The 13,242-nt window shown below is 42.7% G+C and overlaps 1 protein-coding gene across 14 annotated transcripts in view; it reads left to right on the top strand.

The window, feature by feature from the left end:
* Dus2 (dihydrouridine synthase 2) overlaps window positions 1-13,242 on the top strand; it is a 53,967-nt gene that overhangs the window by 10,122 nt on the left and 30,603 nt on the right. For 6 of the 14 annotated variants that reach the window (XM_087214732.1, XM_087214659.1, XM_021256816.2 and 3 more), the window contains exons 2-4: window positions 2,666-2,807; window positions 3,459-3,494; window positions 12,771-12,816. In XM_087214732.1, coding sequence (XP_087070858.1) covers window positions 2,666-2,807; window positions 3,459-3,494; window positions 12,771-12,816 — 224 coding nt within the window. The remainder of the gene's footprint in view (window positions 1-2,665; window positions 2,808-3,458; window positions 3,495-12,770; window positions 12,817-13,242) is intronic. The other 8 variants (XM_087214690.1, XM_021256817.2, XM_087214806.1 and 5 more) reach the window with 2 other exon arrangements.

Genomic DNA, 13,242 nt, shown 5'->3' with positions numbered 1-13,242 from the left:
TACTTCCATCTTTTCTTTTAGCAGTTTCAAAGTTTCAGGTCTCATACCTAGGTGTTTGATCCATTTTGAATTTATTTTTATAAAGGGTGAGAGATAGGGCTCAAGTTTTAGTCTTCTACAAGTGGCTATCCAGTTTCTTTCCTCTCTCTCTCTGTCTCTGTCTGTCTGTCTTGCCTCTTATTTTTGGATATCTAGTTTTCCCAGTACAGGAATTCTTTCTTTCTTTCTTTTTTCTTTTCTTTTTTCTCTTCTTTCTTTCTTTCTTTCCTTTCTTTCTTTCCTTTCTGTCTTGTCTTGTATTTTCTTTTCTTTTCTTTTCTTTTCTTTTCTTTTCTTTCTTCTACCAGGGATTGAACTCGGTACTTTATTTCCTAAGGGAAGTTGTCTGCTCTTACTAGGCCCTCCCCTGCTGAAATAGGCTCCTCTCCTATAACATCATATACCACCTCTTTCATAGAGCTGTACGCAATTGTAATTTCTTACATATTTGTAAGTTTCTCTTGTATAACTCTCTCTTCTGTACCTTTTATTCTCTCTCATCATTTTACTCTACTGCCATCCATTGTGATTGGCATATCATAGTGGCTCAGTAAATTTGTTTTGTTTTGTTTAGACAGGGTCTTGCTGTGTAGTTTAGCTGGCCTTGAACACAATATGTACCCCAGGCTGGCCTCAAACTCTTAGTGATCCTCCTGCCTCAGCTTCCTGAGTACTGGGTTTACAGGTATGCACCACCATGCCCAGCATTGTGGCTCAGTTAATGTTGAGTGAATGAATGAATGAAAGCAGAGAAGGAGGCTTGAGAGGGTTCAAGATTTAATTTTGAGGTGGGTGTGGTAGTGCATGCCTGTAATGCCAGCACTGTGGGAGGCTGAGGCAGGAGGATTGTAAATTTGGATTGTAAGTTTGGATCTCCAACCTGAACAATTTGGCAACTTAGTGAGACCCTGTCCCAAAATTTTAAAAAGGGATGGGGATATAGCTCAGTGTTAAGGTGAGAGTGTGAAGGTTTAACGGGATTGAATTCAGGGCCTGGCAAATGCTAGGCAAGTGTTCTATCACTGAGCCACAGTCTCAGCTCAGGTAGACATGCTTTGTAGATCACCAGCAGATAGGCAATATTTTAAGCAATGGCAGTAAATAAGTTTGGAGAAGAGAATGTGTGGAATTAGAGGGGAAAAGGCCCCGAGACTAAGCAGAAACCTCTACATGTAGATGTTTGGAGGGGACAGAGAGGTGGAAGGAACTCAGGAAAGTCGGGTTAAGGAAGGACAAAAATGAGGAGATTCACAGAAGAGGGAAGTCATTGTTCGCCACTGTGCTGTTATAAGATAATGACAGGTAAGTATCTAGTAGATTGAGGAACATTGAGGTACTAATTGATGTCTTTGGTCAGAGCAGTTTCAGCAGAGTGACAGAGATGAAAGCTGGACTGGAGTGGACTGAGGAGTGAGAACCAAGTAGGGCCAATCTGTATAACTGAGGAGAGTGTACTTGGATGGCTTTGTGACTGGAGGAGACATTTAGCTAGAATAAATAAGTTAATATCAACAGTACTTAATGGGGCATGAGATTTTGATTTCCTTCTTTTTGTTCCTGTTGTCTGTCTCTTCAGAGTATATCTAGGATGGGACCACTTTTTACTACCTTCACTACACCTCCCTGGTCTGAGCCACCTTCACCTCTCACTGCCTTCTAACTGGTCTCCTTGCATCTACCCTTGCTCCCCATAGTCTGCTGTGAATACACCCATCTACTGTGTAAAAACACGAGCCTGCTCACACTTCTCCTCCACTTACAACACTTTACTGGTTCAGGCAGAAGCACTGAAGTCCTTTGAGTGCCCTACAAGGCCCTATGTGACTTGACCACTTTCTCTCATCTTCCTATTGCTGGTTCATTGTGTATCTATTGCTCTGTCTTCTATTGCTGTCTCCTCTCCTTTCTGTGGTACAGTCCTATCAACTTCTTTGCTATTATTCCTATCACTCCAAATAAGCTCCTCCCTTAGGGCCTTTGTACTGGGTGTTGCCTCTGCTATGTGTTCTTCTATTAGATACTAACTTGGCTAACTCAAATCTTTGCTTAAGTGTTATCTTCTGGGGCTGAGGGTACAGCCCTGTGGTAGAGTGTGTACTTAGCTTGCATGAAGCCCTGGGCCTGCCTTTCTGTCTCTGTCTCCCTTTCTCTCTCTCTCTCTCTCTCTCTCTCTCTCTCTCTCTCTCTCTCTCTCTCTCTCTCTCTCTCTCACACACACACACACACACACACACACACACACACACACACACACAGAGTTATCACTGAACTTGCCTTGACTCCTCTGTTTAAAATTACAGCCCAGCCAGGCAAAGTTTTCCTAACATCCAGTTTGCTTACTTATTTGTTATACTTATTGTCTTCTTGCCTGTGTTCCCTCACTAGACTGAAAACTCTGCTGAGCAGGATTTCTTTTTATCTGTTTTGTTTTCTAGTGTATCCCTAGTAGCTGGCACAGACTAGGCCCTTAGAGGATATGGTTACATGAATGACTGAGCACACACACTTGTTATGATCAGAGAAGAGGAAAGCAAATGACCATTGACCGGAAGGAAGGAATACCTGCCATGGATGACAAAAAGACTTTCTCCTCTTAAATGTCTGACCTGTGTTTTCTTTTTTTCAGATCTAGCAGAGGAGGAATGATTCTGAATAACCTTTCTCTGTGCTACCAGAACAAACTCATCTTAGCCCCTATGGTTCGGGTCGGGACTCTCCCAATGCGGCTGCTGGCCCTGGATTATGGAGCGGACATTGTTTACTGTGAGGTAAAGACTGCTGGTTTTCTGGAGAGCTTTCCCACAAGTGCAGCCTCCTATTTGGGTGCAGGGATGGTCAGAAGTTGGGAAGGCCAACAGGAACTCCCCTTCTGTGTGCTCACTAAGGGCAAGAAGGGATGAGTATGCATGACACTGAGTTCTTCAGGACCTGCTGGGGGCCAGCAGCCTGGGGAGCGCAGATGTGTTCTGGGTCATGTTGGGCTGGGTGGGTAGATGAGCATCCTGTTGGGCTATTGCCCAATGTACGTCTGTGAGTAAACTCAGAGTTTAGGAAGAAGAGGAAGAGGATCAGATTCAGTCTAAAGAAGCTGGATGAGGTTGATTTTGGTAGCCATAGGAGTTTTTGGCGGTGGAAACTAGTGGGCCAGTAGGTATACTCACCCACTGCTCCAGAGAGTATTAAGCCTTTATTCCTAGGTTTGGAAGATCTGGAAGGAAAAAGAGAATTAGAGGAATACCTGATACTAGATAGTGAGGGAGAGTGGGCAGTAGCTTTCATTTGAGCTTGCAGCAGGATTATCTGGGGAGCGTCCCTCAAACCCCAATTTTGATACGTTTTCCTAGTAAGTATGAGAAGTTTAAGAAGCCACCCTAGTGCTTTTAATATTGCAATCTTTTATTTTATTTCCCTTTTTTCAGTGCAGAGGCATCAAACCTAGGGCCTTGAGCATGCTGGTAAGTTGAGTTGTACCCCCAGCCAGCCTGAACTACATAGTGTGAGACCCTGTCTCAAAAAAACAAAAACAGGGGCCAGGGATTTAGCTCAGTGGTGCTGTGCCTGTCTTGCAAGTGCAAGGTCCTAAGGGTAGAGGTGGGGCAGAGAGGTGACTGTGGCTGTCAAAGGACAACATGAGGACTCCTTCCTTGTAGTGATGGAACTATTCTGTGCCTTAGGTATGTCAGTGTCAGTATACTGGTTGTGATAGTGTATTATAGTGTTATAAGATGTTGCCTGTAGAGGAAAATCAGTAAAGAGTACATAGGAAAATGATGAATGGGAGGGAAGCCAAGGGTTTCATGCTGATAGACTTGTAGCAAGCCAGTTTTCTGTTGGAAGTGAGGGTGGCAGGAGTAGGGTAGGGGCAAGATCTTGAGGAAACCAAGGCGTTCTGGTCTTGTTCCCATGGAGACTGGAGACTGGGAAATTTGCCTAGCAGCTGGCTGACCAAAGTGATGCTGATTCAGCCTTGTGGGAAGAAGAGCCAGAAAGCCTGGCAGGTGGAATGTCTGTGGCTGGGGATTGGCAGCTGGTACCCAAAGCTCTGCTGGTAGGGCAGAGCTTTCTAGGGTGGCAGCCAGGTGACATGGAGGCAGGGAGGGAGTATATGTTTTCCAAAGGTTTAAGCTAGGAAGCAGAAAAGGAGACTTCCCTCCCTCCCTTCCTTCCTTCTTGTCTCTGTCCCTCCCTGCCTCTCTCTCTCTCTCTCTCTCTCTCTCTCTCTCTCTCTCTCTCTCTCTCTTTTTCTCTCTGTATTTATGTGTAGTGCTGGAATCAAACCCAGGACCTCAATGCATGCTAGGCAAGCACTCTGTCCCTGACCTACATCCCCAGCCCCAGGGCAGGTTTGTGAGTTCAGAATCACAGAGATCCAAGTCTTTACTCCTCAGTAGTTTGTAAAGAAAAGTAAGATCGCTGGGAATTTAGCTCAGTGGTTTTGCCGCCTGCTGTGCAAGCGCAAGGACCAGAGTTCGATCCCCACTACAAAAAAAAGAAAAAAGTAAGAGCTGTAAGTATACAGCCATAAGCCTTCCAGGCTCCTAGAGCATGCCCATGACTGGGAGGAACCTGTTGTCTGGGGCCTGCCCCTAGAACACAAGAGTATTATTCATCCTATCAGACCTCTGAGTGCTCTGCTGAGTGCTCCTGGCCAGCACTATGCTTGAACCCCAGAAGAATGTCTTGAATTTGGAAAGAGACTAGGAGGAGGAAGTGAGGAATCCTTGGCTCACAGCCTGAGGACTGGGGCTGAAAATGATCAAATCCTAGAGAATTTAGACAGCTGTTACTTTTCTTTGCCAATGGTGATTCCCCCCCCCCCCCACCGCCCTGTCTCCCACAGAATAGTAACAGAGAACCCTACATTAGTTTCTCATCCACTTAGTCCCTGTTTACCAATAGGGTCCTGCAGGATGACTCAGACTTCAAGTGGAGCTCCCAGCTTCTTCTCTGCTGTCCACTTCCATTTCTGTCTAGCTGCACTCTCCATGGACACTTCAAAGCGCATGGTAAATGGTGTCCCTGTCCTCTCTACTTTTGCTTTGTATACTATGGGCACTGACTGCTTACTCTGATGTTCCTTCTCTCCCTAATCCTTTGCCTTTACTAAAGTGAGACTTGGTCCATTAAGTGCTGATGATTCATTTCTTCCCATACCATGGCCATCCTGCTAGTTCCCTCTGTTAGATCTAGTGGTGGCAGGGCCTGGGATTTAGCTCAGTGGTTCCGGCGCCTGCCTCGCAAGCGCAAGGTCCCGAGTTCGATATCTGATACCAAAAAAAAAAAAAAAATGATCTAGTGGTGGTAAACAGCTTTAGGCCTTTAGAACTATCAGCAAACCCACTCTGGGTCAAGGTTCTAGGATTTGCTAAAGTTGAGTGAAGGTGGTAGTGTCTACATTACCATATTCACCCCCTTCATCCACTTGGCCTTCACTTTTCCTGAGACCTCAGAAAGTGGATTTGTATTTATTGGAAAGGATGTGCAGTGCAACACTGGAATGGAAGAGAGCAATGGCACTTGCAGCACAGGGACTGCTCTAGACAGCCATACTTTTGTGACATCGCTGGGACATCCGGCTGCACGATGGGAGCCGAGCTGCCACAGGATGCAGAGCTGTACTGTGAGGTTTTGACCTTCTATCAGCTAATTCTTTGGAAATTCTGAGGGTTTTTTAAAAGCCCTTTGGAAGTTAAGGGCCCAAGAGTTATGTGATGACTTCAGGATATGGTCCTTCTAATTGGGCAAAACATGGTTTTCCTAGTAAAAGTGACCAATCCTTTATACCAGTAAAACTTATTCCTCAAGTTTGGAACAGGAATTACTGGACACTCTAGAATTGTTTGAGGTGCTCCACTCTGAGAGAGTTCAGATGGCTTAGGAACAAATAAAGACATCTCTGGAGGAGGGTGCCTAGCCCTTCCAGCCAGACCTAGACCCTAAAGAGAGCAAACAGGGCAGGCTGGGCATGACACATTAGTGTGTGCCTGATGCCCCCTGGTGTACCCAGAGTTGCTCTGCAGACCAATATATTTGGAACCTGCTGCCTGGATGTTCTTTCTAGGTGAGTTCAGAGGTGGCCCATCTGAGGGTTTAGGTAGTCAAACCAACCTACCCATCTTGTGTAGAACCTAGGGGCATACTAGGCATACAGTCACTTCCTTCGACCCACAACGCCTGGAGGATAAGCCTGTCAGCAGAAATCAAAGGAGCAGTAGTCCTTTGTCACCAGAATCTGCTCCATAAATTGTCTAGATGTGGCCTAGAAATCACATTTCTATTCCTTTTTATAACAGTGGGCCTGGGGATATCCTCCTGCTAGACTTAAAACTTTTATTAAGTAGGATCAAAGGAGAAGGTGCTATGTTCTGAAAAGGCCCCGAGCACTGTAATAAGGGACTTTTTTTAAAAAAAGTTTTTTTCTGGGCTGAGGGTATAGCTTAGTGGTGAAGCACTTCTTAGCATGTGCAAGGCCCTGGGTTCAACCCCCTGCACTATAACCATCACAATAAAAATTTTGTCTGTGGTAAAACAAAAACAAAAAAACCATAAGATTTACCATTTTAACCATTATCTTAACCATTTTTAAGTATGCATTTCCTATAGTGTTAAGTATATTCACATTGTTGTAAAGCAGATCTCTGGAACTTTTTCATCTTGCAAATCTAAAACTTTGCCCATTAAATAGCAACTCCTCATTTCCTCTCCCCTCAGCCCCTGGTAGTGACCCATTTTCTGTTTCTATGAATTGGACTACTTTTGAATCTTCAATAACAGAACCTACATTATTTATAATTTTGTGATGGACTTATTTCACTTCATAAACACTAAAAGCTCATGTATGTTGTAGCATGTGACAGGATTTTCGTCTTTTAAGACTGAATAATATTTCATTGTATGTGTAAATCACATTTTGTTTATCCACTCATCCATCAATGAGCATTTGTGTTGCTTCTTCCTCTTACGATTTGCAAACAAGGCTGCTATGCACAATGAATATATACCCAAAGTGGTAGTTATTTACTTATTTACCTATTGGTTATTTTGAGACAAGTTCTCACTATATAGTTCATGGTGGCCTTGAGTTCAATATGTAGCCCAGGTTGGCCTCAAACTCATGAAGATCCTCCTGCCTCAGCCTCCTGAGTGCTGGTATTACAGGCATGCACCACCATGTGTGGCTCTATTTTTGGTTTTCTGAGAAATGTCCCTATCTTTTCCTCTAATGGGTACTCCATTTTACAGTTCCCAACAGTGTGCAAGGGTTCCAATTTCTTCATATCCTCAACACTTATTTTGTCTTTCTATAGTAGTACCCATACTAGTAAATATGAGCTATATCTTATTGTGGTTTATTTCTCTGGTAATTAGTGATATTGAATATCTTTTCATATGCTTATTGGTGATTTGTATGTCATCTTTGTCTAGAATTAATAATTTTTAAAAACTTTAAAAGAGATAATTTCAAATTTATAGAAGTTGCAGAAATAGATAAGGAAGATCTGTATGCTCTTTATCCAGATTGACCTATACAACATTTCACTTGATTTGTTTTATAATTTGTGTGTTCAGTTTTTTCTTAACTATTTGAGAGTAAGTTTCATACATTATGATGTCTCATTCCCTCTTTATTGATATACATCTAAGAATAAGGTCATTTTCCTATAAAACTATTGTAAATTAATGTATGTTCCCTTTTTAATCTACCTTTCATATTCTAGTTTTGTCATTGACTCTGTATGTCTTAGCATTTTGTCTGTCTGTCCCCCCTGTGCCACTGCCCCCGCTGTGCCCCACCCCATCCCCTGTACTGGGGATCGAACTGAGGACCTTGCACTTGTGAAACAGGCACGGTGCCACTGAGCTAAATCCCCAGCCCTGTTTGTCTGTTTTTTGAGACAAAGTCTCACTATATAGTACAGGCTGGCCTCGAACTTGCTATGAATGTGTATCCCAGGCTGGCTCTAATCTTCCTCAGCCTCCTGAGTTCTGGGGTTACAAGAATGTTCCACCATGCTAGGCTTCATAACATTTTTAAAAAATATCTTTAGGTCTACTATCTCGAATCTATAAAGAACTTAAAAAAATCAGACCTCCCAAATTTAAAGACCCAATCCAAAAATGGACATCTGAAATGAATAGACATTTCTCAGACAAAGAAGTAGAAATAGCAAATAAACACATGAAAAAATGTTCAACATCACTGGCATTTGAGAGATGCAAATGCAAACAATGCTGAGATTCCACCTCCAGAAAGAATGGCTGCTATCCAGAAATCAACCAATAACAAATGCTGGTGGGGCTGCGGGGAAGGAGGAACCCTGCTCCACTGTTGGTGGGAGTGTAGACTGGTGCAACCACTGTGGAAATCAGTATGGAGATACTTCAAAGAACTAGGACTGGAAGTCCCATTTGACCCAGCTATTCCCCTCCTGGGTATCTTCCCCAAAGAATTAAAAGAATCATACCACAGTGATATATGTGCACCCATGTTCATAGCAGCACAGTTTGTAATAGCTAAAACTTGGAAACAGCCCAAATGCCCATCAGCTGGAGACTGGATAAAGAAAATGTGGGGTTTTTTTTATAAAATGGAGTATTACTCAGCCATAAAAAAATGAGAAATTAGAGACATTTTGATAGGTCTCCCACCACCTCAGCAGCTATTATGTATAGGAGCTGCCCTCTTCCTGTGGTGCCTTGCCCCCTCCCCTGTGTGACGTCATGCCAAGATGGTTGCTCCCACCAAAGAATAAACCCTTCTTCCCAGCATGCCCCTGTTCCCACCTAGAAAGTAACCTAATACTCGCTCACCTCCTACCACATAGTGACATCACTGGCTCCTCCATTCCCTAGTCACTACCTCACTCAACCCCACCTCAGCCCCTACAAACCCCACCCCAGTCTCTATAAAAGACTCTCCCTGCCCCAGCCATATTGCTTTTGTCTCTCCTTTGTTCAGAGACAGCCCGGCAGATCTATTCCCCTAATAAAGGCTTGCTGTGGCCTGGTCTGGTCTTGGTCTTTGGCCCTTTTACCTGACACATTTATTGCTAAATGGATGCACATTGAGGCGATACTCTTAAGTGAAATAAATAGGACACACGTGTAAATACTGAAGTTTCTCTACTGTGAGAAACTGAAAGTGTAAATAAGGACTAAAAGATATAATAGATAATGTGAAATAGGAAGAAAAGGGGCAAAGGGGAAGGGGAAGTGGGAAGGGTAGGGGAAAGGAAAGAAGGGAATGGAATTAATATGAGAAAATGAAAAAATGGAAACAAAGTCTTTGTAAATAGGGAGGGTTGGAGGGGTTGAAGGGAGGCCAGGGGAAGGGGGAAAAATAAGAACCAAGAGAGACTATGTAAAGGTGCAAATTTCCAATGATGAATGTAATTATATTGTACACCTAAAATGTACCAATAAAATAAAAATTAAAAAAAAATCTTTACTGGGATATGATTCAAATACCTGTATGGAATTCACCAACTTTAAGTGTATAATTTAACGACTTATAGTTTATTTGGAGAGTTTTTCATCTATCACTACAGTCAACTTTCAGACATTTTCACCACATCAAAAAGAAATGTAGTTGGACATGGTGGTACATGCCTGTAATCCCATCTACTCGGAAGGGTAAGGCAAGAAGATCACAAGTTCAAGGCCAGGCTGAACAACTCAGTGAAACACTGTCTCAAAAATTTTAAAAATTAAAAAAGAAGAAAGGCTGAGAATGTAGCTCAGTGCAAAGACCCTGGGTTTAATCCCTAGTACCACAAAAAACAGACCAACTAAAAAACTCTCCTTTTTCCAGTTGAACTCCTGTAACCCAGTACTCAGGGGGCTGAGGCAGGAGAATGGTCAAAGTTCAGCACCACCCTGTGCCTCATAGTGAGTCCAAAGCTAGCATGACCTATCTCAAGAAAAAAAATCAAAAAACCACCTCTCTCTTTTTGACTTTTAGGAGTTTTATTTTGATATGTATTGGTGTGGATCTCTGAGTATATTCTACTTGGAGTTTGTGGAGTTTCTTATATAGATTAATATTTTTCGTCAAATTTGGGGAAATTTCTGCCATTTTTTCAAAAATCCTTCCTATCTCTTAGAGAACTTCTACTATATTATGCATATATTTGTATGCTTAATCATGTCCCACAGATCTCTGATGCTCTGTTTATTTTTCTTCATTTATTTCTTTCTGGAGACTTCATAAGCAAATTTTAGTAACTGAATGATGTCTTTTCAGTCTGAGATGTGGTTGTCAATTCCAAGGCCTGTCACCATCTCCAGGAAGAGCCCATACAATGAGACTCTGCTGCCCACAGACGGCTGTAGTGGTTGCTGGAGGTGTGAGGCAGATGGGAGTCACTTCATAAGGGCTTTCAGATTCCACTGGAAGAGACTGATGAGAGCGCAAGTCAGCTATTCCCCAATTCGCTTTCGGAGGTTTAAGTTCATGGTTACTTGGTTCCATTATTTCTGGGGTAGTGGTGAGGCAGAACATCAGGGCTAAGAGGGTGTGTCACGGAAAGCTGCACACTTCTTGGCTGCTGAAGCAAAGAAAAAGAAATAGCCTCTTTCTGGTTTTTAATTTGGATAATCTCAATTGACTTAAATTTGCTGATTATTTCTTCAACCTGCTCAGATCTTCTATTGAGCCCCTCTAATGAATTTTTTTACTTCAGTAATTACACTTTTAAACCTCAGAATTTCTATTTGATTGTTTTAAAATAATTTCAGTTTCTGTATTCATATTCTTTTTTTGATGATAACATTGTTCTTGTACATTCCTTTAGCTTTTCTTTTTTGTGTTTTGTTTTGATGTTACTGGGGATTGAATCCACGGAGCACTGAGCTATGTTGGCAGCCCTTCTTATTTTATTTTATTCTGAGACAAGAGTCCTGCTAAATTGCCCAAGCTGACCTCAAAATCAAAAGCTTCCTGCTGGGCCAGGAATTTAGCTCAGTGGTTCCGGTGCTGGCCTTGCAAGCTCAAGGTCCTGAGTTTGATCCCAGGTACCAAAAAAAAAAAAGCTTCCTACCTATCCCTCCTGAGTAGCTGGGACTACAAGCATATACCACTATACCCACTTCTTCAGTTCTTAAGACATAGTTACTTAATTTTTGAACCTATTTAAGGTAGTTGATTTAAATAATGTATATCTAATAAGTCAATACTTGTTTTTTTATGTATATGGGGCATACTTCCTTGCTGGTTTTTTTTTTCATGTCTCATAATTTGTTGTTGTTGTTGTTATTGAAAACTGGATGTTTTAAATAATACAATGTGGCAACTCTGGAAATCAGATTCTTTCCCCACCCAAGGGTTGATTGGTTGTTTAGTAACTATTCTGAATTAATTTTGTAAAGTCTGTAGTTTTTGTTACTTGTGACCAATGAAGTCTCTGCTTGGTTAGCTTAATGGTCAGCTAATAATTGTCTAGCGATTTCCACATTACAACCAATGAATTTCCCAATCATTGCTTAGAGTCTTGCTATGCTTTATCCTACTTGTGTCCCTGCTGAAGCTCAGCCTGGCTGATGAACTTCCTTTTCTGAGAATAAGCCATTCAATGTTTCCAACTTGCCATTGTGCTTGTTCTTTTAACTAAGATAACTGGTTACAAGTGCCCTGAGTTGGGCTTTCTGAGTTGGGCTGCCATGCTGATATTTGGGACTTGAATGCCCATCATGTGCCTACACTGTGTGTTTAGTCAGGCCTAATGGGCATAAGATGCTCAGTTACTTGAGTACTGCATGGAAAGAATAGCCACAGAAACACCTTGGACATATATTAAACTTGATGGTGGATTTACTGAAAGGAGCCTCGTAGATGCCATGGGAACCCTTTGGCCATGTTATTCCTGATAGTCCTTCTGTAAGTTGGGTCATTGTGTCCACCTGGCCAGGGTTGTAACTTGCTGAGGTCACAGGGAGTCGGTATGAGGATGAGTATCATGGATGAGAGTTTTCCTGTCTTCTTATGGACACCCAGAGTCCCTGGGGATAAGCTTCTGGGCAGTATGACAGGTACTTGGCTCTTCTGACTTATCTTCCACATCTGTTGAAATGATTACTGAACAAAACAGACCAGTTACCTCTGAGTTAGAGACTCTCAGTCTTCCAGGACACATAAGCATTCGCTTTATTTTTATTATTCTGATTTTGAAGAACCCCTTTTCCATTTTTTCCTGAGCCTGTTTGAATATCTCCAGAGTTGAAGTGCTTGCCCCTTTTGTTTACACAGTGTGAGCCATATTGGATAGACTTTCTCTCCTTTTTTCATCTCAAATATTCTTTCCCGTAAATCTATTCCCTCGTCTCAGTACTGTCTTTGGATGTTTCTTGAGAGCCCATCATGCCTGTCCTTTGCCTAGGGATTGAGGTGGTTCTTTTGAGGGTTGGCTTGAGCTGAGACTAGTAATTGAAGAAGGTGTCCTGATGCCCACATCCTGAGCAGTTCTCTTCTCCCTGGTTCTCTGAGTGGCTTATCCCTTCTTGGCCTCAAACATCTCCAAGGTCCTTAGGAAGACCAACTAATTAAGGGTAGGTCAGTCAGAGCTCTGCTTATCATGCTTGGGTGGAGAGGACAACACATCATGTTCCAGATGGCATGGTTTGTTGTTGATAAGGGTGACTGGCCAGCCATTACCTGTCACTGGCCATGAAGGTCCTCCTCTTGTACCCAGGGCTGAATATCCAGGGGTGATGAGTGTTTTCTGATTCCTCTGCAGGAGCTGATTGATCTCAAGATGCTTCAGTGCAAAAGAGTTGTCAATGGTGAGTACAACCGTGGCCCTAGGATTGTGTATCTATCCAACTGGCTCAAGCAGCCCTACCATTACCCCTGCCTGGCTGTATACTGACATTGTTTAGATTAATGCTGTCTTGAGGGCAGTCATTGCTGTCCACAAAAAGCCAGATGTGAAGCAGGCTCAGAATGCCTCCTCTCTCTGGCTTTCTGGCATAGAAATGATCCTGTTTCATAGTATAGAAGGGACTCTAGGATACCTGGAGGCAGGATGGCTTCAGCATTGGGTCTGACTCAGTCATTCAGTAGGTTTGTGTTTTAGTCACCTTTCTGCCACTGGGACGAAATACCCAACACCCACGACTTGAAGGAGGAGAGGTTTATTTTGGCTCACAGTTTCAGTGGTTTCAACCTATGGTCACCAGGCTCCAATGCAGAAATAGCATGGTGGAAAG

The sequence above is a fragment of the Heterocephalus glaber genome, unplaced genomic scaffold, assembly GCF_053883595.1.
Source record: "Heterocephalus glaber isolate CG9 unplaced genomic scaffold, H.glaber_assembly_v1.0 deba00000071, whole genome shotgun sequence".
In the NCBI taxonomy this organism is placed as follows: Eukaryota; Metazoa; Chordata; class Mammalia; order Rodentia; family Bathyergidae; genus Heterocephalus; species Heterocephalus glaber.
The sequence above is the reverse complement of the archived record's forward strand: the minus strand, read 5'-3'. Positions and strand labels throughout refer to the sequence as shown.